General features: G+C 40.3%; 1 protein-coding gene across 21 annotated transcripts in view; it reads right to left on the bottom strand.

Moving 5' to 3' along the window:
• Positions 1-24,578, bottom strand: part of Rims1 (regulating synaptic membrane exocytosis 1) — a 480,632-nt gene that overhangs the window by 190,285 nt on the left and 265,769 nt on the right. For all 21 annotated transcript variants that reach the window (XM_076557945.1, XM_076557944.1, XM_076557939.1 and 18 more), the window contains one exon: positions 20,824-21,665. In XM_076557945.1, coding sequence (XP_076414060.1) covers positions 20,824-21,665 — 842 coding nt within the window. The remainder of the gene's footprint in view (positions 1-20,823; positions 21,666-24,578) is intronic.

Below are 24,578 nucleotides of genomic sequence, written 5' to 3' on the forward strand. Positions count from 1 at the left end.
GTCACATTCCTCTGTCTTGGCATTAGCTTGAGCTCATGAAGCATGAACACCCTGATTGAAATACAAAACCCACGCACAATTAAGCAATTTATTATTGTTTTTGGTTTCACAGAACACTGACTTCCTAATCTTTAAATCTTTACTTGACTAGTTCACGAGAACAGAAATCATAAATAGGACTGCCTCTTACAACCTCCAGGCTATGCTGAAAACCCCACGATCTCACTTCAGAGATTAGAGATAAAGTGGTCAACTGGAGGAGTTGCTCCATTTAGAAAACGCAACAAAATTACTCTGTAACTTATACACATGGATATTGAGACCAAGAGAAAATGGATATGATGGGGGTATTTAATATAGATTTGGGTGCATCCAGAGAGAAAATAAGGCAAAACGACTTTTTTCCAGACTCACCAGCACCTGATCGCTGGGTCTCCCTTGTTCCCACTTCAGTATCAACAGATCTCAGCTCTTCCCACCCTTCCGAGGAGACGGGAATACCAGATGCACACATTGTAGCCACCTTGCACGAAAATCCAGCCCAAGAAGGACAATTCTCTGCTGCCTAAGACCTTATCTGCAAAGAGCATGTGTTGCCTTCCTCCATCACCATGCTTCTACCATGGAACGAGAGGAGCAACAGGAAATGGAAACCGAGGGAAAGCCTTGGTGAGAGCGCAGAAAAGTCTCCTTGCATGACTGACTCAGGTCACGGCAGGCACCTTGCAGCTACCCAAAAGAGTGGTTGGATAAAATACCAACACACAAACCTCCACGGACCTGGTGGTATGAAGACTGGTAGCATTTACGGAGGAGAAGCATATTGGCATCTCTGCTGGGTTTTAAGCAGATCCACAGGATTCAGGAAATAAGCTCTCTGCCAGATGACACTACGCTCCTAGCCATTCCTTATGTTTACTTATCGCCCAAATTACTTTAACTAGTGTCCTTTCTCCTGCTGTGTGCTTATTTGTAGAGAGGGCTAAATAAAGGATTTTTATGACAATGAAATGGCCTTTAGCCCACAGGATGGTTTGTGGAAGCATTAGTCGTCAGCTTTTGCTCAGGACTATTAAAATTCATTAAATGGGAGCATTTCTTATGGTTTTATATTAGATTTATAAAGAAAACTTCTGCATTACTTCCTGAAGAAATGAGTGAAGTTGGGCTGTATGTGTATGTGCCATTTATTTTATATATAGTATTTTTATTTATTATATGACTATATAAAATAGGTTCCTTTTGTTTTATTTGCCTATCAAAGGAATCTTCAAAAATATATGTCCCTAGATGTTTTAATACTATGTGTTTCAATAGTGCAACATTTCCAAGACGAAAATTTGGGTATCTGGATAGATGATATTCATGACTCCAAGTTATAAAAAAAAATATTCTACCTTGTGATTTATTTCACCAAAACAAATAGGTACATATGACATTCAGTAGCTTTTCTGCTGACACTTACTATTCTTGGATTTTAATATAAGTGATATAAAAGTTAAAACGCTGCAACCCTCTTGTAGTTGAATACATTTCATTGTTCCTAAAGAATATTCATGTATTTCATAGCAAGTATGAAAAGCATTCAAGACTGAGAGTTGTTTGATAAAATTCTTCCTGGGGGGGGGGGCAACACACATCTATTCCATGACAACCTGAGGAATGGGTACCACCAAAATCCAACTTGGTGAACCACTGAGTTTTATTGGGGCTACTTATAGGAATATGGTTGAGGGTTTACTTACAGAAGCAGAAATGACTCAAAGACAGTGGCAATGCCAAAGGCCACCCCAGCATGGATGAGAGCTCACAAAGCTTGGAACCTGGAGCACACCTGCACCATCTACAGGCAGCTCAACAGGTTAGAAAGTGTCCTTTCCAGGTGCCACAGTTGGTCTAAACCTCCTCCAGGAAGCTGGTCTGCTCTAATGTTCTCGTTTTCTCTCTCTCTCTCTCTCTCTCTCTCTCTCTCTCTCTCTCTCTCTCTCTCTCTCTCTCTCTCTCTCCCCTCTCATAAGACAAATTGCCAAATGGTTTTATTAAGCTAAAAAAAATCCCTGAACTAGATATTGGGATGAATACTGAAAGATCAGAGAAGCAGGACAAGCCACAGCCAACCTCACCATGCCAACTCCTCAACTGATTCTGCTTCCTCAAACTGAACACCTCTGAGTCCTCACCTGGAAGTGATCTCAGCTGAACTGCTTAAAAGATTCTAGTTCCTAGTCCTCATGCCTTATATACCTTTCTGTTTCCTGCCATCACTTCCTGTGATTAAAGGCATGTGTCTTTCCTAAGCAAGACATGAGGTCTCAAGTCCTGGGAAAAAAGGTGTGTGCCTGGCTCTGTTTTCAGTGTGGCCTTGAACTCACAGAGCTTCAGACAGATCTCTGTCTACTGAGTGACAGGACTAAAGGCGTGTGTTCTGCTACTGTCTGTCTTCTCTGTCTTATCTAGTGGCTGTTCTGTTCTCTGACCCCAGATAAGTTTATTAGGGTACACAATATATTGGGGGACACAATATATCACCACACTTTTCTTTTTCTTTTTTCCTTCCTTCCTTCCTTCCTTCCTTCCTTCCTTCCTTCCTTCCTTCCTTCCTTCCTCCCCCTCTCTCTTTCTCTTTCTCTCTCTCTCTCTCTCTCTCTCTCTCTCTCTCTCTCTCTCTCTCTCTCTCTCTCTTCCTTTCTTCCTTTTTTTTTCCAACATGCTATTTTTAGTGATTATTTGAGAATTTCATACAATGCACCCAATCGCACCTGTTTGCTATCCCACCCTGGTCCACCCTCCCACCACTGTGGCCTTCCCAAAGAAAGAAATGGACATAAAGAAAAAATACACCCAGTCCAATTTGTGTTGCCCATATACTCAGGAGCATGGTCAAACTCCTAGTAGCCAGCCCCTTAAAGATAACTGAATCCTTCCCCAACCCTCTGCCAGAAGCCACCAACTGTTTAAGGACTGTCTTCAATGGCTTCTTGTCTGGATTGTTTCTTCTTTGTGTGTGTGTGTCTGTCTCTGGGTCAATGTGAGTATATGTGCACATGTATATGCAGATGCTTGTATAGGCCCAAAGAGAGCACTGGATCTCTTGCAGCTAGAGTTATAAGTGTTTGCTGAGTGACCCAATATAGGTGCTGAATCTGAATTTTGATCTTCTGAAAGAAGAGCACGTGTCCTTAAACCCTGAGCCACCTTTCTAGCCCTATAACAAGATTCTTTGATCCTTGAAATTAAATTCACAAGTAATTAATCAAACTTTTCTTTTTAAATCAAACTTTGGTTCAAATTTGACAGCCATAAAATACACATGGGGCCTATTGTATACAGACAAAAGTCACTGCTTTGAAAGATGACATAGTAACCACATCTTAGTTCTTTTCCTCTACAGTGATTATCATTGTACTTCTCAAAGAACTCTGGTCTCCAGATCCCCAATCTCTTCCCAGCACGTTTTAAAGTAATTATCAAAATACTGTACTGTTCATCTAAGTCTTAAGAAAAGTAGAGTCAAAGAAATGTGTACCACATGCCTATTACTTCCAACTGTCCCCAAGTACTATTAAAAGTTAAAATTCATCTCTATTTTTCTCTATCTGACTCAGGTAATGTGTTCTGCAGATCACAGTCCTGTCTTACAAAAAAAAAATTCTTCTTTATAGACAAACACCAGGCAGTTTTCATTTAAAAAAATGTCTCTGTATAATTATTTCATTTTCTTTTAGTATTTTTTTCCTTTAGTTTTATAAACTTTATTGTTTAAAAAACTTGCAAATACATAAAAATACCACAAGCCAAAATTAACTAGATCCAAAGCTTACACAACTCAACCCTAAGGAAAAATGAAGGTTTAAAAAAAATGCAGGAAAATGGATCGACTTAGAATGTATGAGATTAGGTGAGATCACAAAATCTCAGAAAGAAAAAACCACATTTTATCTCTCATTTATGGAATCTAGCCAATAATATGTGTACATATATGTGAAAAGTGTGTACATTTGGTTATAGTGTAACACAAAGAAAAAAAGAACAAGAAAGGCTACATGTAAGGGAATTATGTGGAGAAATTCTAGGTAATGAAGTTATGAAACAGGATATAAAACTATTTTTCTCAAGTTGTAATTCTATCATTTTTTTTTTGATGGTGGATCAAATAAATTCAATACTGAAAGTGAAAGTTTTCATAGGAAGCTCACCAGTTTCCACTCCCATGTCGGGCAGTTTAAATGAGTGTGCCTAGATAATATAACTTAAGAATCTGCTTGTGGGGGAACAGAATCGAGACTGGTCGTTCAGCTCTAACACATCACCATTGTATTGCTTGGCTCTATCTATTTCTAAGCCACACTGTATTATATTAACCCACTGGCCCTTAAGGGACCAGAGCAGGACAAACTGTAGGAAGAAAAGCATAAACATAGTGCCTTTGAATCTGTATTTGTGCTAACACCAAATCGCCTTGGAAATACTAACATTGTTAATATTTACAGACAGTATGTATTGGTTACATTTTTAATCTTTACAACCAATAAAACACAAACATATAGAAAGTTATAAAGAAAAATAAGTTCAAATTCCTAGTATTTATTTTGAGCCAGTTTCCTTAACTAAACCCAAAGCACACAGATATTTTTCATCTTTGAAGCTTCTCTGGAAGTCTTCAAAGGAAAGCCCTACATGGACACTGTCCTGTGATCCTTTTCAAGTTTCTTTGCATGCATGGGTCTGATGGCTTCTCTCATCAAGCCCAAATTCTGAACACCGACAATATTAGGCACTAGAATAGAGAAAATATTCAGACCGGAATTTTTACTTTGAAATATTAGGTAATATTTCAGCAACACAGATGACACACAAAGCAAGTCAATAGCACAGCCAGAGTTTGAAATCAACAGAAACAACAACCAGCCATGCTAACAATGCTTTAGTTCACTATCTCCTTAGGTCTGAAGAGTAACTACTTCATGTCCAACATGGACTTTGTTCTTAGTGATTTACAACTGAAGCAGAGGATGTCCATGAAGTATAACACACCATATGCTATGAGGCCTTTTCTGAAACATAGGATAATGCCATGCTCTGATATCAGAACACTGGTTTATGAAGCAACTAGTGGGTACTAGTAAAAATGAAAGGACCCCAAATTAACTGTGTTCATAAGAGGCTGCAAGTTCTATTCATTTCTAAAAGAGTTTCAATGCATATCAACACTAAAGGTTTTTGAGAAGTACCGCATCAAGGACATTGTTAGTTCATTAACACTAGTCAAACAAATTTAAGCACACATGCTTATCTTTCTTTTTTTGGCAACTGATTATATTAGTAACTGTTGGGGAAATGTTTGCCTTGCTAATACTTTTTTTCTGAACTTTTAAAAATATGGTAATTAATAAGAAAGACAGGAAAGTTCTGGATCTGTTTTTAACTGATCTAGAAGTGGTGTCCAGGATCAGGCTACAGTGGTTTCTTTAAGAGCAGGCACTGTTACGTGCCCTGCTCTGCCACTGGAATGTCTGTGATCATGCTTTCAAAGCAGGAGCCCAGCTCTCTGCATCCAGACTCACATGTGCACACTTTGATATCAATGTCTTTTATTTATTCAACACTATGGTACCACACTGACATAACTGTCTTGAGTCTAAGCTACAAAGCATAAAATAAAATATAGACTGAAAGAAAGAAAAACTACCTGACGTATTAGAAGCAGTTCAAATTACGTATGTCTAAACAATTAAGTGACTATTCAAAACAACATTTTGTAGAATAACAATAGCAGGAGAGAAGTAACCTTAGTTTTGAAGACAGGAGGATGAAATCTTAGGATTTGGTAAGTAATGTATTTAGTTCAATTTTTGGTATCTAGATCATTGTCCATATCTGTAATTCTCTGAGACAGAAGGCTTCAAGTTATGTTCATCAGGTTTCATGTCCCCCATAAGGGGGCTTTGAACACTGGAAGAACAATGTAGTTGAGGCCATCCAGGAGCTCTATCACACAACAATTCAATTCAAAGCAATGTAATATATGTGAACTGTAGTCTAGTTTCAATAATTATACTGTGTATAGCATACATACATATGAACACTAATATTCACTCTGTCTGTCTCACATATGCACACATGTGCACACACACACACAGAGAGAGGGAGACAGAGAAAGACAGAGAAATAGAGAGTGAAACTAAATAAACGTTTTAAAATAGAAAACATGTCAAAATAAAAAAGAGCCCAATTGACAAAGCTATAAAATATACTTTCTGGGCACCTTGCCTTCCCTTTGTCTATTCTCTGCAACATCAAGGGAACTGGAATAGTTTCACATTAGGGCTAAATCAGAAAAGTATGACAGAACAAGATAACACCAGTCCAAAGTCAAATCAAGCATATATATCCTGTTTTAGGATTATAGAACAATGTCTGCATAATAAATCCAATCTGAAACATCCACCTGGAACAGAATGAAATTTTGATGTCTTATACCTAGGGCTCAGTGAGAAACCAGATTATGTATTTATCTTAGGTCTGTGAAGTTTTAAGATGCATCCTCCTTCCATTGTAGAAAAAAAAAAAAGCCCTTTTTATAGGTCCTAGACTTAGGAAGAAATGTTAGTCTCAATGCCCAGACTTTTTATCTCCACAAAAGCGAGGACAAAATTCTTCTGGCCCTATGTGGTTTTGAGTTCCAAGCTCCTAGTCATCACAGGTACTGATTCACCCACAGGAAGGTGCTTAAACTTTGCCCTACACATTTGTTAATCTTGTTTTTAATTTCACTTTTGGAACTTAGGAAGTTTTCATTCACACAAACTCAACAATGCCTTTTTTTAAAAACACCATCTTTATCCTTTCATTTTAAATTTCTGCAGGGAAATTTGACTTTGTTTTTTATTTATTCATCTTAAGCAACCATATTCTTATAAGCCATAAAGAGATTCAAATGGTGTCCTGGTTAGCTTTTTCTCCTTGCTATATTGGCATCTGTAATTGTTATTTGTATGTTTGAAAGCCATTAAAGGGATACATTCATTTGTCTTTGCTGGGCTACAATTCAAGTAATGTTGACTGGATCAATGGTGTTTTCCTTATTACTGTGTTACTCAGCTTACTATTGCCACAGTCAGAATTTATTTCTTCACTAAGAAAATCACAGATTAAAAAACCTAAAGATGAGTGTTGGGGAAAATATGACAGATTTCAAATAGTAAGTTATAAAGAACACATACCATGAACAAGAGAATCAGACTCCTGCAAGGAAGGAATGCCACACAGACACTCAGGTTTTCACTAATTATTTCTATACAATATTTTCCTTCCCTGCTTTTTTTTTTATATGTATGTGCTAGCGGTTCTTATTTGAAGCTCATTAAAGTCTTTTAGATATTCAACAAAGTAAATCACAATCAGTGATTTCTCAGAATAGACCTCTCCCATGGTGGTTTGAATGAGAATGACCTCCATAGGCCCATAGGTTTGAATAATTGGTCCCCAATTATTGTATATAGCATACATACATAAGAACACTAATGTTCACTCTGTTTGTCTCACATATGCACACATGTGCACATGTGTGCGTGTGTGCGCACACAGAGAGAGAGAGACAGAGACAGAGACAGAGAAAATAGTTGGTGGAACTGTTTGGGAAGGATTAGGAGGTGTGGCTTTGAAGTAAGTATGTCACTGGAGTGGGCTTTGAAATTCCTAAAAACTCAGGCTGTTCCCAGTGTGCTCTTAGCTTCCAGTTTGTGGGTCAGGTGTGAGCCACGGTTCCTGTGCCATGCCTGCCTGCCTGTCTACTGCCACACTCCCCACTATGAGGGTGATGGACTCTGATCACTCTGGAACTGCAAACTCCAATCAAACCTCCCCTTCTATGAGTTTCCGTGGTCACTGTGTTTCATCACAGAAACAGAAAAATCACTAATATAAAGTTGATACCTCATATGGAGTATTGCTGTGACAAATCTAACTATGTGGCTTTGGTTTGTGTTGTTTGTTTTCCTGTTATTTTTTCTTTTCTTTTTTATTGTATTTGGGGGTTTTGGTTTTGGTTTTGAATAAATGTGGAAGACTTTGAGACTTTTGATGAAAAAAAATCATACTGCTGTATGAAGAAATTAATGGGTCATCTTAGAAAGAGCATAAAAGATCATAGTGCTAAAAGCCATGTGAACAGCAAAGACTTTAAATAGCAACTGGACTACAGGCCATTCCTGTTATATTTTGGCAAATGTGCTTTCTGCTTTCTGGCCATGTCCTAAGAATTTACCCAAAGATAAAGTAAAAATTACTGGAGTCATTTCTTTGGTGGAGAAAATGTCAAGAAGGCCTATTATTGACTCTGTGGTATGGTTATTAGTAATTACTCATATGTAGAGCTACAATGAATAAGAGCAAATGGGGCAAAAATAAATTCAAAATGTACAGTTTGAAAAAAAAAGAGCACCAGGAATTTTAATATGATGAAGTAAATAAGAATATTATGGGGAGGCCAGATCCACACTGGAACAAAAGGAACAGTGATCAGAGAAAAATCCCTCCATGCCTAAATGTAGTAGAAGATTTTCTGTGTCCCATCCAGTCCAGCAGCTGCTCAGACCCAAATAAACACACAGAGGCTTATATTATTTTTAAACTATGGCCATGGCAGGCTTCTTGCTAGTTACCTCTTATATCTTAAATTAACCCATTTCTATAAATCTATGCTTGCCACCTGGCTCATGTACCTTTACATCTTGTTCCTCCTGGCGGCGGCTGGCAGTATCTCTCTGCTCTATTTTCTCCTCTCTTATCTCTCCAGTTGGAATGTCCCGCCTAACCTTATTCTGCCTCACCGTTGGCCAAACAGCTTTATTTATCAACCAATCAGAGCAACACATATTCACAGCATACAGAATGATATCACCCATCACCTAACTTCCAACTTGTAAAAGGCAAAGGGTTATGAAAATTTTCTACTCCTAAAAACAACAACAAAAAGGGAAATTTCCGCAACTTTAATTCAAAGGGCCAGTCTCCATTTCAAGTAGGCAGCCAAAATTAGCAGTGCTGCCCATACAGTTCTGGCTCTAGGGTCACAAAGGTCACAAGATAAAAAAAAAAAAAAAAAAGGTTTGTGGAATCTTCCTCTATGGATAAGGAGAGCCACTGAGGCCAGGCCATATGTGGCAGTGCTGTCCTTGCATGAAACTCTCTGCGAGAGACCCTGAGAGCCCACTGCTTGAAGCTATGAAAGTGAAGCTTAGATTGCATTGGAGACCCCAAGAGCTTCAGTCCAATGAACCAAAGGCATGGCCTTGGGAACAGCTGAGGGCTCACAGCTCAAACCACAAATAAGAGGTGCCATAGTCATGGAATATCTACTAAGGAGAGCTGCACACAGGGAGTGGAACCAGCTCAAGAGAGTGCTATGTGTTGCACGCAGCAAAGTTTGAAGGCCAACAAAGCCTTTGACATTGGACTTGGAGCTAAGGAAAACTTGGCGTTTTCTTGCTGCTTCAACCTTGCTTTCTCCCAGTATTTCCTCAATAAATCCCCACTCATTTCTCTTGGAATGGCATTGTGTATGCTGTGTCATTGATTGTTAGAAATATGTAATTGGCTTTTTGATTTTTACAGGGGATAAGAGCTAAGAGATTGCCTTGAGTCTTAGAAGAGCTTTTGAACTTGGAACTTTTAACTGGCAGCATTGGGTCTAAAAGACTGTAAGACTTTTGAAGTTGACTAAGTGCATTTTGCATTATAACAGGGTCACAAGCCTATGGAGTCCAGGGAGTAGAATAAGGTGGTTTGAATGAGAATGGCTCCCAAATGCTCATGTGTCTGAATACTGGATCCCAGTTGGTGGAAATGTTTGTGAAGGATTAGGAGTGTAGCCCTTGTTGGAGGAGATCTATCATGGGGAGTGGGCTTTAAGGCTTCAATGCATTTCCAGTGTGTTCTTTGCTTCCCATTTGTGGATCAGGATGTGAGTTCTCAGCTGTTGCTCCAGTGCCAAGCCTGCCTACCTGATGCCATGCTCCCTGCTATGATGGTGATGGATGGATCCCTTTGGAACTGCAAACCACAACAAAACCTATCCTTCTACGAGTTGCCTTGAACATCGTTGTTTTATCACAGCAACAGAAAAGTGACTGATACATCTCCCCAAGGTAACTGTAACTGACTTGCTGTGATGGTTAATACTGATCAGTCTAGAAGTGATAAATGTCCTGGCATGTCTATGAGGGATTATCTTGATTGGTTAATTTAGGCAGGAAGACCCACCCTAACTGGGAAGTATCATTTTCTATTCAGGAGTTCTGGACTGGACAAGAAGAAGTCTAACTGTGCAAGCAACATTGACTCTTCAGAGTTTTGATTGTGGATTGGAACCCAGTGCTTCTGCCACTATGACATTCCTGCACAGTGGCCTGAAACCTCAAGCTGTAATGAAAACCAAGTCCTTTCTCCCTTAAGTTGCTTTTGTCTGAGTGTTTTATTACAGCAATAGGAAAAGCAACTAAGATACTCACAAATAAATTATACAAAGATCAATGTTTTCTCCAGCTTATACTGTGTCTAAATTGGGGGGGAAACTAGTGTTTTATGTGTTCTTCCCTTAGTTACCTTTAATTTTTTTTCTTCTTGAAAAGCAGTGAGATTTTCAGAATATAAACACACACATAATTACTCCTCCTCTACTCTAAGCAAAAAGCATGTTTAAAAACTGTCATTCAAAAGCATATAAGTAAGATGGATACTTATATGTGTACTTATAAGATGGATACAAAAGCATATAAATAAGATGGATCCAGAGAACAGTCACCAGTGCCAGTGATTCACCAACAGGGAGACTGGGATGAGTCGCCTCAGCCTGAGCAATGGGAAGCGCTCCCTGACCAAAGTTCCTGCACTCAACAGGGCTGCAAGAAGTTCATGCTCATCTGCCAGGACTGTGTCTGCATCTCTGTGATGCAGTACAGGAAACAGCAGAGGAGGCAAAGCCCAGACTATACACCCAAGACACGATTACTTAAAAGACAGTAATAATCAGTGGCATTTTACTATCCCTAGCCCTTCACCAGGAGAATCAATACAGTTCATATTCTACCAAGAACAAAAATAAAATTGGGAAAAGGGGAGCTGTAAGCAGTCGTGATGACAGGACTGTAAATATCATGTTAAGTAAGGGGACAAAGGGTCACAAAAACAAACACTGTATATTCTTTCCATACGTGGGGCTCAGTTTCTGATTTCCATATATGAATATTTAGGAAGCAGAAGGAGCAGAGGAGGTCAGGAAATGGGAAAGCACTCCATGAAAGAGAAAAATGAGCCTTCAAGGAAGTTCCAAATATCAGGTTTACTTGAGTTTGAGCAGTTCCCAAGATAATTTCAACTCCCCATTTACTGAGAAATACATGGTCTTACGTGCTTAATGTAATGGATAGCTTCCTAAAGGTCTGTACTCTCCAAGGTAATTTATAATTTCTCAAAAAAAAAAAATCAGTACTCTGCAACCCCAAATCTATTGTTTGTTCTCTGTTCTTTCAGGGTATTACACCAATTTCATTTCCAACTTCCTTTCTTTCTTACCATTCAGTTACCACACTGTTTTGTGTTTTACTGTTATTTTTGATGTTACATTACTGAGGCTGTTTTATATCTTTTTTTAAATCTAAGAGTAGTTCCTTTCTATAATGCATGTTATAAGTTTACCTATGGATAGTTAATTTTTCTACTGCATTAAAATATTCACTAAGTAAATATTTAATGGCAGAAATATCACAGTTACTTTTTTATAGTTCAAAAAATTTGATTTCCAAGTAATAAAATAAAGAAACATAATTCTGAAACTAGAAAGTAAGGACTCCTGCATGCTGAGCAAATGATTTACCAATGAGCAACACTCCCAAATTTAATTTGCTGTCATTCAACATACCAGTATTTATTGTCTGCAGTACTTTTTACTAAATGCATTAAATCAATAAACTAGAGGAATATACCAAGAATAAAAAGGTAGGAAAAAACTATTATTTCCTACTCAATTATTCACAGTAGCATTTTATTGTATCTTTGATCAAGTATACATCTTTACAAGTTAAAAATGATTTCATCTTTGAAAACTGTATTTCTATGTAAGCAACTTGAAGCTGTCTCATTAGTAAAACCAAACATAAGTACAGAAAAATAATACACCCACTCAAATTTATGATATGTTTCCCTTTGGAAACACAAACACCCACAAAGTAAAAACATTAAAAGCAAAACTAGATACTTCAGGAGAAAAATGAAAATCCTGGCACAGGGAGGCACTGTAAGGGGCAGAATGCTTTCAAGAAACCAAGACAGAGAAGGTAGTGATAAATGTGAAAGTTAGGAAGGGACTACTCATCAGTTGGCAAGAGCAGGATGCTGGAAAAGGTGGGGCTCAAGACAGGCAGGCTTGGACTATGTTGGGAAGAGAAAGGACTGACAATTCAGATTTCATCCAGGAGGCATTCTGCCTCTCAACTGACTGGAATGATAGTTGTGAAAACAATAACCATAACTGCATGGAATGATCCTCTATATTTTCCTATTCTTATGTCAAAGTTGGGTCACTTAAAAGTCTGTTCCCAAAATTATATTTTTAAAATTTTTTCTTAGTGTGTGTGTGTGTGTGTGTGTGTGTGTGTGTGTGTGTGTGTGTGTGTTTATGTGTGGCCATGTGCACATGATGTCCCAGAAAGGACAGAAGGAAGGCATCAGATCTCCTGAAGGTAGAGTTACAGGCTTCTGGGAGACACTCAACATGGGTGCTGGGAACTCAACTGCAAACGAAGTACGCACTTTTAACCATCGGGCCATCTTTACAACCCCCTGTGTCAAGCATTTTAAAGGCCACTGTTCTGTTCCTTGATGACCTTTGAGAAGTCTCAAGCACCCTAGGCAGAATATACTTCTGCTAGACTGTTAGAAAATGAAGTCCAAAAGTTGGGTTGGAGTTCTAGAATACAGATGCATATTTATGCTATTTTATTCCCTAAGCATAATTTGAGATATTTTTTTATCCCTTCCTTGGGCACACAGATGTCCAAATGAGTATGTTACTTATTAATGAGAAAAACTTCCTTTGATACTGTTATGGTTGCCCTTGATTTTGAACTTGTTTGCACTGACATGTACCCAATATAGTGACTCACACTACTGATTTAATATGAATACAGAAATGAAAATGAGAAAAAAATCTATTAGATCTCTCCTTTGATTGATTGATTGATCAATTGATTGATCCTCCCTTCCATATCTTCCCTTCCATCATGTACCTTTTGCTATATGTTCCTACCTCCTCAATGTGCACCATTGCCTCAGGCCTAAAGTATATATAGGCCATGTCAGCCATGACCCAAAATATCTCAAACTGTGAGCCACAGCAAAGAATTTTGTCTTAAAGTTATGTCCACTTTATTTGGTCATAGTGAAGAAGACTCATGGTGTAAGTTACTTTTACATCCCTGTAAGAAAATATCTGAAGTAACTTAAAGAAGGAAAGACCCATTTTGGTTCCTAAAATCTGTCATGATGGGGAACACATAACTGTGGTCTCGGGTCAGACTGTGGCAGGAGGATCTTACGGCAGTAGCTTCTCATACAGTCCACACTGAGAGACAGAGTTCAAGTTAGAACCAGAGCCACTATACTCTTCAAGGCTCCCTCTTGGTGGGTGATCTACTTCTCCTAGTAGGTACACAGTCGCAAAGGTTTAATAACCTCATGAACCAGCTTAATCATCTAGGATCAAGGATGAAATTTGAACTGGGAAGTTCTGAACACCCACATTCCCTCCTCCATCCAGGAGGGTGTGAATGGAGAGAGTATCTTTCCCTTCTGAGATCTTGTGATTCTGCTAAATTGAACCAAAAGTAAGGACAACCTTTTCATTCACCGGATAAAATGGGTCAGAACACTGCAGTATGATTCTGCATTTTACAAGGATTCTTAAGAATACCTCACTGAGATAAAATAGGTGACAATGAAATCTTCAACAGCAAATATTTTTCTCCATGGACTTGGAAGCACAAACATTTCCCCTTCAAATGACTGGTAGTTACTTATTTTTAAGATGTTCTATATTGATACAGTTATCACATATCACATGCAAATATTGTGTGTTTATTTTTAAGGATGTAGTGCAGATGTTAATTTAGTTTTCCCGAGTCAAGAACAGAAACTTATATTAGATGCTACTAAATGACTAATATCCCTAGCTGAGGACTAATTTGGGAAGAAATATTATGGGATGTAATTAAGTTAGATGTAAAGATTTAATTTTTTACTTTTTATAGAGTTTCTTTCCTCTTTATAGAATTTCTTTTTATTCATAATTCTGATTTTAGAATCAAGGAGATTTTCTGGAAGATACTTATGTATCAAGCAAAATCTGAAACTAAATGTCTAGCCTTCTTTATGGTTTACACATCTTTCTCAATATATTATTAGAAATTAGGAATTGTGTGACACCAGAGAGAAAGACAGACAGACAGACAGAGACAGAGTTATGGTCTTCCAATCTCTTCCAAAGATTTAAATTTCATATATGATTAAGTAGCTGAGGCCCATTCCGTATCCATTTTAGATCTCCACCTCTCATATCTCAACTTTCTCTTGGCTACCTATCTCATCTCTCTCCCTCCTCTAAACAAAGCAGCCAGCACCTGAAATCATCCTCACTCACTGGTACAGGTTAAGGGGAAAAATCATAGTTATCTTTCCCTCATCAAAGCCAATGGTCTCTCTTCCCTTTTCTGTGAGATTTGTATTAACAAAAAGAAATCAGACAAGTAAAGCACTTGGGTGTTAATGCTCATGTCAATGTTCCCAACTGTCCAATTGCCATCCTAAGATAAGGTCTTTCCTGTTTAAGCTCATAAGATAAGTTAAAAAATAAACTAGAAAAACCACTTGGTGGAACACAAAATAAACATAAGAAATACATAAAATTAAAAAAAGTTCACACACACACACACACACACACACACACACACACACACACGCTCAAAGGAATAAAGAAATTACATTGCATTGCTCACACAAAGGGAAGATGAGATCAAGCCCCTTCTTCCAACTGCTCTGACTTAGAACTTTCACATTAAGTTCCTTGCTAGAATAAGTGGCTTAACTCCCCAGAACAAAGCAACAGGGTTTGCTCATCCCCAGACTGGCTCCATTTCTTTCTTTTCTCAGGGATGACACCATCTCGGCCTCTCTTTACCCACAGACATCACAAATGTTCACTTGAGCTCCTGGCAACTGAATGTATTACACATTTCACTGAAATTTAAGAGCAAACTAAAAATCAAGACTGAGTTAACTGTTTGACCCTTCTCTTCTGTGTAGAAATACTTATATTGGCTAATATCCACCAGCTATGGGAAAGGAGCTATATAACTGTGCTACGTCAGGAGCCAATGTCATGAGCTATTATAGGCCAAGACACAAAGACAGTGTATAGCAACTGATAATTCAGATATCACCCCACCAGAGGAATGATTCTCAGATGGAGAACCCTGTCAGGCAAGGCTTACAGGCCACTGACTCTGAATGCTGTTGCTTCCATCTGCAATTTCTTGTTCAATAACAGCTAAGATATCTCCCCCTTACCATGCATTTTCATGAGATGTGTCTATGTAATCTCATGATTGCAACTCAATCTTATGGGCACACATATATCCATGGATGGCCAGGAATATGATTTTCATAAGCTGTACAATTTTGATACATAGAAAATGTACTAGGAGATACTTCATAGCTACATCTATTCTCTCACATGGACTGTAGACACTTAAAGCCTGCTTTGTTCCTTTTACCCAGACCAACACAAGAAAATAACAATCTCCCCTCAGTCTAACATAAACTCCACACAATTAGCTCATTTTTGCCTCAGAACAAGTTCAAATTAGACTAAAAGACTTTGTAAACATATCATAAGTTTAAAACTTTGCTCTTATGCACAAGGTCAGAGCTGCAGGTATCTAACCAAGGTTACTACTCAAAGCACCCTAAGAAAAGCATGCCAATTCTTCACATACCAAGTCTGCTGACAACAGACCTATGTCTCAAAGTCTGTCTCACTGGGCACTGTGCCTCCTCCCTCTGGTCACCAGTAACATTGAAATTTTGAGTTGCCATGGTAAATGGCTCTGCCCTTATCGCTTACCCTGGGAATGTGCTTTTGACCAATGAGTAGTAACTCTTGTATTTTTTCCTAGTGCTTCAGGCCTCCTGTAAATACAAGAATTTTAAGCTAGATGAAGAAGCTAGGAGGAATTAGGAACAGAGAAATAGAGCTAAGAAATTATAGACAATTAGGATAGAGAATTAGAACTAAGACGGAAATAAAAAGACATGCAGAGAAGAATGGTGTGAACTGATTCATTCCTTCACCCTCAGATCCTTAGGTTTCAATTGTAGCATCTTTCCTGGACCCTGAAAGGAGCTTTAGGGGCTGGCACCCAAAGACCGCATTAGTTCTACTTGACAACACATGAACATTTAGATACTTTGGAGCACTCAGACCAAAATGGAATGTCTTTATCAAATCCCTCCAGTCAAGGGTGATGGATATATGCTGAAGACAGACCATAAAAATTCTATGAACCAGAGGTAGATAACTTCAAGGAAAGAGCATCCTCCAGACACAATGGGGCTGATGCACATATGAGCTCACAGGAACTGTGACAGCATGGACACCAGACAAAATCCCAGCACGGAAAGGGGAAAGTAGACACAATGTCCCACACCTAACCAAGAAGCTATTTGCATTTGATACCTTCTGGGAAAGAGAAAATTTAGTTTTCTCCAACTGAGTATCACTGGATATCAACCACACTCCAGGGCAGGCCCTATGCCCTGGAGTAGTTGGCCAGCATAAAACAGACTCCATATCTATTGTGTGCTTGTTGCTTTGTTGTGGTATTTGTCTTACTAATTTTTGAGGGTGGTAAATGAGAGAGAGAGAAAGAGAACACTATTATGATTAATTTGGGTGGATAGGAAATGGAAGGGATCTAAGAATATTTGGAGGAAGGGAAACAATATGATTGTAATACACTATATAGTAGACTTATTATTATTTCAGTGCTGGGGATCAACCGAGTGCTTTGAGCATGCTAGGCAGTGGCCTACATACCCACCCACACTCATTTTGTGAAAATGGGTCTCACTGTGTAGCATGGATGGGCCGTACTCTTTCTATATGGACTAGAGTAGCCTCAACTCACAGTCCTTCAACCTCAACCTCCACGTACCAGGAATACAGTCATGTATCACCACAGCCAACTATAGTTAGGTATTGTTCATGCTCTCAAAAGGATGTAAACTCTGTGAGGAAAGGGGGCATACACATTTTTAACTTTAGTATATCTGTAGACTATGCTAACTATACATTTGATAGAAATTTAAAATCGGCGACAGTGTTCATTTACATATAAGCAATAATGCCAGTGGATCAATATGGCAATATATTAAGTAGTTACAATACACTAGGTATCGTGCTAAATATTTATCTTTTTTTTTTTTTTTTTGGTTTTTCGAGACAGGGTTTCTCTGTGTAGCTTTGCGCCTTTCCTGGAACTCACTTGGTAGCCCAGGCTGGCCTCGAACTCACAGAGATCCGCCTGCCTCTGCCTCCCGAGTGCTGGGATTAAAGGCGTGCGCCACCACCGCCCAGCGCTAAATATTTATCTTAATTGCGAAATTTACAAATAGGACAACTGTAACTGTGTCTCCCACTGTCCCTTTAAATCAGACATGATGGTGGTCGCCTTCCTCTGACTCTGAAATGCATAACATAACTTCCATTGTTCCCCAAGAAACCTTTTTGCAGATAGTCCTTCTCTTGCTTATCCCACTAAGGCCTATGACACAGAAAACAGCTTTTTGCCCCTTCTCTGTGGATGTCAGACATGGGTAATTATGTTACGGTCACTATGACTTTAGATACTGCTATGGTTTAGCTATGAATACACCCCTCAATAATGCATGAGCCTTTTGAGAGTTGTTTTTCACTATGTAGCCCAGAATGGCATCACATTTGTTGCAATTCTCCTACCTCAGCTGCTTGAACAGGTTGAGATTACAGACAGGAGCCATCAGGTCCCTATGAGGCTTACTTGTTGAAAGTCTGGCTCTAAATGCAACAGCGTTAAGAAAGATCATGAGAAATCTGCCTTTACCAACTAATATGCTGTAATTCAACATTAGATGTGAGATAAATTATTGCAAGAGGTAGGTTCTAGTTGGAGGAAACAGGCCACTGGAGACATGCCCTGGAAAGATATCCCTTGGTCCTGGTCCCTTCCTCTTGTTCTGTTTCCTGCCACCACTGTGGGGTGGGCAGCCTCTTCAACATGTTCCCTCAGCCATAATGCTCTGCCCACTGCCAACACAAACAACTGAGCCAGCCAACCATAGAGGATATCTCTGAAATGAAGAACTAAGATTCATCTTTGGGTTTTCAAGTTGCTTATCTCAGGTATTTGTCACTGTGACAGAAAAAAAAAAACTGACACAGATGTCTGTAGGGCTGACACCACAGGAAAAATCAAGACAGGAAGAATGCTAATTTAACATCTGGTTTTGATACATATGCATCATCTTTCATTCAACAACCTTTCAAGCGAGATACTCATGCCAATAAGGAAATGAAGACACATGAAGGTTAAGTAACTTGTGCAGCATCACAGGGTATATCAGACTGTCATGGATGCCAAAACAGCCCTTAGGGAATTGTGGGGTATGGTAGCATTTATAAATAAACTTTGAGTAAGAAAATGTCTGGGCTATACTACTATTAAGAGGTTATTTATATTATGGTTAATATTTCATTTTGTAAAGATTAATTTAGGATTAAAATGTCGGAGCAGAACTTTGATGCTAGGGAATTTAAAAATTCACTTGAAAGTGAGGTTATGCACAAATTAAGACGTATGGATTCATGATGTCCCTATATTTCCAGAAGAGGAGCTTGCACTCTGCCTTGTGAGATTATGTCAGTTCCAGGAGGTCCCTGAAGTCACAGGGAAGGATGCCTGTAGAGGTAACAAACCCCACACATCACACCAAGCCCTGCATCTGCTTGTCCATGCAGGTAGTCGGGTTCCCTTAGATCACCTTTTGCTACCATAAGCAATGTAGAGATGATGACTAGAGTCCACATCCATCCTGTTATGTAGCATAAACGGATTCATACTTGCTGTAGATACTTTCCTTTAAGGAAATTATGCATGTCTACTCCCCCATCAGTCGTTATCCACACACTAGTCAAACATGTGTGTTTATGTAGTTAATTCCTACTATACTCCTTCAGGGGGGAAATCAGAGGCAGTCTATTTGTCAGTTGACTGTAAAAGCCCGTAGTCAGCATGCACCTTACAAAGAGATGCCATCTGAATGTAAGCTAAAAGAGACAATATATAACTTAGATACATATGAATTCCAAAGACAACTATTTCCAGTTGGTTTGCAGTAACACTAATGATAGAATGACATCTTTTAACTGTACCTATACAGAGCTCCACACTGTGTGGGCACTAAAAGGTGCCAGAAATGGAGAGGACCCAGGCACACGCAGTTTGTAGCTAGACAATGGGGGAAAAAAAAACTCATTTTTAAAAACAAAATCCATTATTAAAATATAATGGATATAGTATGTATATAGTAATATAGCATTATATTATATAATATAGTATGTAGCTAGAAGTTATAAATTAAGAGATAGGATACCTAGAAGAATCGCCCTACTCAAATACAAATATATTAATAAACACACAGGAACCCCAACACCTATATCAGAAGGAAGGTGGTCACCACCGAAGTTAGAACTGCAGGCAGCTTTATCTGAGTGAACAGCATCAAAATGTGAATACCCTCCAAGACAGGCATGTAATTTTAATTTTAAATTGAAGCATTTCCTACACCAGCACTTTTTAATAGATTTTTTTGAGCACTTGAAATGTGGCCGGTGAGATTAAGGAACAGAACTGTTATGTTTATTGAACTTCGGCTAATTTAAGCCTGAATAGTTATACATGGTTGTAAGACTGTGAAATACCGATTTAGAGGGAAAAGCCTATCACACTGTCTCAGTTACTTTGGAATGTGAACTCCCCTCCCCAAAATTACTAAGCAACATAATATGTAAGACCTCAAATAACATCATTTTGAATCTATTCACAAATTTTGAGGAGGATCAATTTGAAATCGGAGAAAGTTACCTTTGGGAATGGAATATGCACAAGTGAACTTTTTATTGTTTTGTTTTTACGGGGTAAACACTCGTTTATACACATGGTTCAGTTTTCTAGAAAATATGTTGCCTCCCTCATAAACAAATGCATCCCCAAATAAGAACTTCAAACGTAAAACTGCACTCTTAGTTCCCTGAATAACAGGAAGCAAAACCAGAAAGAAACTCTCCTCACTCAAACACTGGAGCTGGCAGTCAAAAAAAAAGCACCACCCTTCACTGCCTGCATCTCTACCTGAGAGGTTTCCACCTCTAAGTTTGGAACACAAACACCTTCACCTGCATCTGTGACCTCAGCACGTGGACGTCTAAAGCCAGTAGGCATGCATCCACCCTGGGCCACATGCCTCTAAGCGCTGCTCACAGACTCATCTGAAGGGGGATGGAGGCGCATGTGCGTCCAATACACAGGGACCTAGGAGCGCAGCATCTCCGTGGCGGCGGCCGGCATCCCTGCGCATCTCTCAGGCGCAGGTGCGCTTGGCACAGCGGTACCCCAGCCCAGCATCTCCGGCCGCAAACGTCCGCGCGCATCTTCACCTCCGAGCCGCGCTCACCTTTCTCGCTCACGCTCTCGCTCTCCAGCTCCACGTCCTCGCAGCTGGTGTACTCCGGGGTGGACACGCCCTCTTCCTCTGAGCTGCTCACCGACATCTGCCGCCTCTTGCCTCCCCGCTTGGGCCGGTGCGGCTTGGGCGGGGACGGTCGCACGGACTCGGACTGGTCGGAGCTCAGCGAGTCGTTCCGCAGCATGCTCTCTGCCTTCTCGCGCTTGGCCTTGCGCAGGAGCACGGCCGAGCCCGGGTCCAGGCGGCCCTGCTTACGGAGCGGCTCGGGGACGCGCGGCTCGGGCGGCTCTGCGGGACCCGGGACGGGCCGTGGCGCCAGCGGGCCGTGCTCGGCGGGAGGCTGGGCGGCGGGCGCGCGCGCGCGGGGGGACTCGGGCGGAGAGGCCCTGGTGGCGGCTGGCGCGCGCTTGTCCGCCGCCGTGGCCTCGGCCGGCGCGGCTGCAGCCTCGGTGTGCGGGAGTGCCACGTCGCTGTGGCGCCGCTCGTGCCTCGCGCGGGACACCCGGGCGTGCATGCGCATCTGCTGCTCCTCGGGAGGCGGCTTCACGGGGTAGCGCGCCAGGTTCGGGTCGCTGCGGTACCTGGTCTGGTACTCCTCCTCTTTCCTCTGCTTCTCGTCCTCCGCCACCCTGCCATCCTCTCGTTTCTCCGGCCGGTCCGGGTACTCCTGGGAGCGCCCTTTCTCCAACCTGCGGGTTTCCCGCCTTTCCTTCCGCTCCCGCTCTTCCGCGGTCCCCTCCCCGGGCTGCACCGCGGACTTAGGCACGCATTTGCGCTCGCTCTTCAGGCCTCCCTTGCCATTCTGCTCCGAAAGCCCTGGAGGCTTCTTCCTGTGGAGTCCAAAGAAGAGTTGATAAAAATTTAAACAGCACACCAAGAAACATCCTTGTCTCAGCATTCAGGCCTAAGTTATTATCAATGATTTCATGTGATTAGTTAGAATTCCGTGTCTAATTAAAATTTGAAATAACCCCGTTAAATTTATGTACCGATTAAGCTTTAAATGTGAACCCTTTGCATTACAATGGGATCAAGAACTTATTTTCGCCTTTTAAAGTTTGCATTTAAATAAAAATTATGAGTATTCATTCAATAGGCATGTTTTATGTTTACATTCCCTTGTCACTTAAAATGTTTCAGATAGAAATTATATGGATAATAATATAACTTCTAAAGATAAGCATACATCATTACAGATCAAATGTATATTCCACACATGTATATATGAACATTGTAAACTTACAATTCTTGACATTATCGATGAAACTTTTATAATTACATCTGTGTTCATTTCAGAAACCAAATCTCATAGCACTCTGGTAACAGCAGATTTCATTTTGACTTAATTGTGGACACCCAAGCCTTTCCTTTATACCGTTAATCAGAAAACAATGGCTGAACTGTAGCTTATATTTTAACTTTCTCAGCTACCATTAATAGAAATACTGATGTTTACATGGCTTTTTCTTGCAGCACCAGGGGACTCAAAACCAAGGTCTTGGGCATGCCAGGCAGTCACTGTACCAGTGAGCATCCTCAGCTCACACATGCTGCCATGTGTAAAGGTTCATCCTCTCTCTCCCTTCCTTCCTTCCTCCTTATTTCAAAAGAGACTCAAAGTAGAAACTTGTTTTTGAGTTTTTTCTTTCTTTATACATTTTTTGCAGGCAATGATAAAATGAAAAGGGATTTGGCAGGACTTTGAATCCTGTAAGGGTAGTAGTCTTCAGCTGTCCCCTTCATCATTTCTCCGTACGAAACACCTGGCCTGGGACATCTCTGATGTTACACCATTAGTAGCTGGAAAACATTCTTGCCTTGGCTGAGCCTTCTGGACTAATTCTAATGTGTAGTTACAGTGGAGACAACCCCAGGTTTGCTTTGGAATTCTAAGGACTGTGGAGAATCCTCTCCAGGGGCAGCAGTGTTTGCTCACATGTCCAAATGTGTGTGTGTGTGTGTGTGTGTGTGTGTGTGTGTGTGTGTGTGTATCCATATATGTGTGTATATGCATAAATTAGTAAACTTAGTCGTTTTTTACTGTGGATTAGCAAAGTGTAGTTGCTAAAATACACTGTGGGGTGGGTAAGGGAGAGAGACCGATTGAGGACAGAAGGGGAGCAAGTGGCAAGGAATGAAAAGAAGCCTGCTGAGTTCTGCTTGAGGTATTTATATCACAGTGGCACTTCAAAATGAAAAGGGCATGGACCTGAAAGTCGATTTTAAAGTGCGGGGTTGCAATTTTTCAAGAGAAGGGGTCTGACACCACCATGTATTAGTAGTTAGTAACTACAGTTTTCAAAGATGCCATGACTGTATTATATGCAAATAGTTCATTCGTTTATTCTATTGCTTGCTTGCACTTGCTAGAAGTTTATGTCAAAACAGTTTACTCTTCTGGAGATGCTGTAATGGGTGGTTACCATGCAGCGTTCATACGATCTTTAAAGGAGAACCGTCAGTGAGGGTGCTTTAAGGAAGGTTGAGTATTATGCACATGGTAGGATTCTCCATTCTGTTTGGGGGGCCCAACTAATGATACTTTTTCTTATTACTCACTTTAATTGTTCTGTTACTGCCAGCTCCTGATGAATGCTCAAACTACGGTCAAGATGTTTTCAATCATAGAAAGCAACTAGTCACCCTATCTAGCTAAGAAACTAGTCATCCTTCCAATCTTGCTTCTCCGAGGCTGCCCAAGTCCAAACTGTCACCTGGCCTGCTTCGGCTTATGCACCCAAGTCTCCATTCTCTATTTATAGACCACTGCCTTTCGCAGTGTTCATGCTGTATTTCAAGGGTCAACATGCCTCTGGAATCCTTGGGATTTTATGTAGGTTTTCATCATAGGCCAGACTTGATTCTTTCTTCCTTATCAACTTTACGGCTCTACCATCTTTGTCACATGTAAAGGTGTGGTGGTATTGTGTTCACCAAAATATTGTGTACTCTAATAAATTTATCTGGGGTCAGAGAACAGACAGCCACTAGATACAAAGGCTAGAAAATGGTGGCACTCACACCTTTAATCCTAGCATTCCAGAGATAGAAATCCCTCTGGATCTCTGTGAGTTCAAGGCCACTTTGGAAATAGCCAAGCAAGGTGACACACGCCTTTAATCCCAGAAAGCCAGCCTTTAATCCCAGGGAGTGGTGGTAGAAAGCAAAAAGATATATAAGGCGTGAGGACCAGAAACTAAAGGATTTGGCTGGTTAAGCATGTGGCTGGTTAAGCTTCAGGCTTTCGAGCAGCACAGCTGAGATTCATTCTGGATAAGGACACAGAAGCTTCCAGTCTGAGGAGACAGGACCAGCTGAGGAACTGGCAAGGTGAGATAGCTGTGGTTTGTTCTGTCTCTCTGATCTACCAGCATGGACCCCAGTAACTCGCCTCGGGTTTGATTTTATTAATAAGAACTTTTAAGATTCCTGCTACATAAAGGTACCATATTTTTTTTTCATAACACACTACATTTTTCGAACAACTGAGCTTCCTTCTGTTGTCACTACAGGGCTTCCGATGCCCTGTCTATCTTCTCTCAAAAAAGTTCTGCGAACACATCCTCTCCGCTGCTGTTGTCTATTCCCCCTCTAACATCTGGGGATCTGATAAGGCTTGATGCAAAAGCCATTTCTTTTGTTGTTTCTAGAGCTCCCGGGGTACTGTACGTATTTTCAAGCACTGATCAATCAATCAACACCCTAATTGCCTAGGTGCCTGTCTTCCCTCGGAGGTTGTTTCT

The sequence above is a fragment of the Peromyscus maniculatus genome, chromosome 21 (assembly GCF_049852395.1).
Source record: "Peromyscus maniculatus bairdii isolate BWxNUB_F1_BW_parent chromosome 21, HU_Pman_BW_mat_3.1, whole genome shotgun sequence".
Lineage (NCBI taxonomy): Eukaryota > Metazoa > Chordata > Mammalia > Rodentia > Cricetidae > Peromyscus > Peromyscus maniculatus.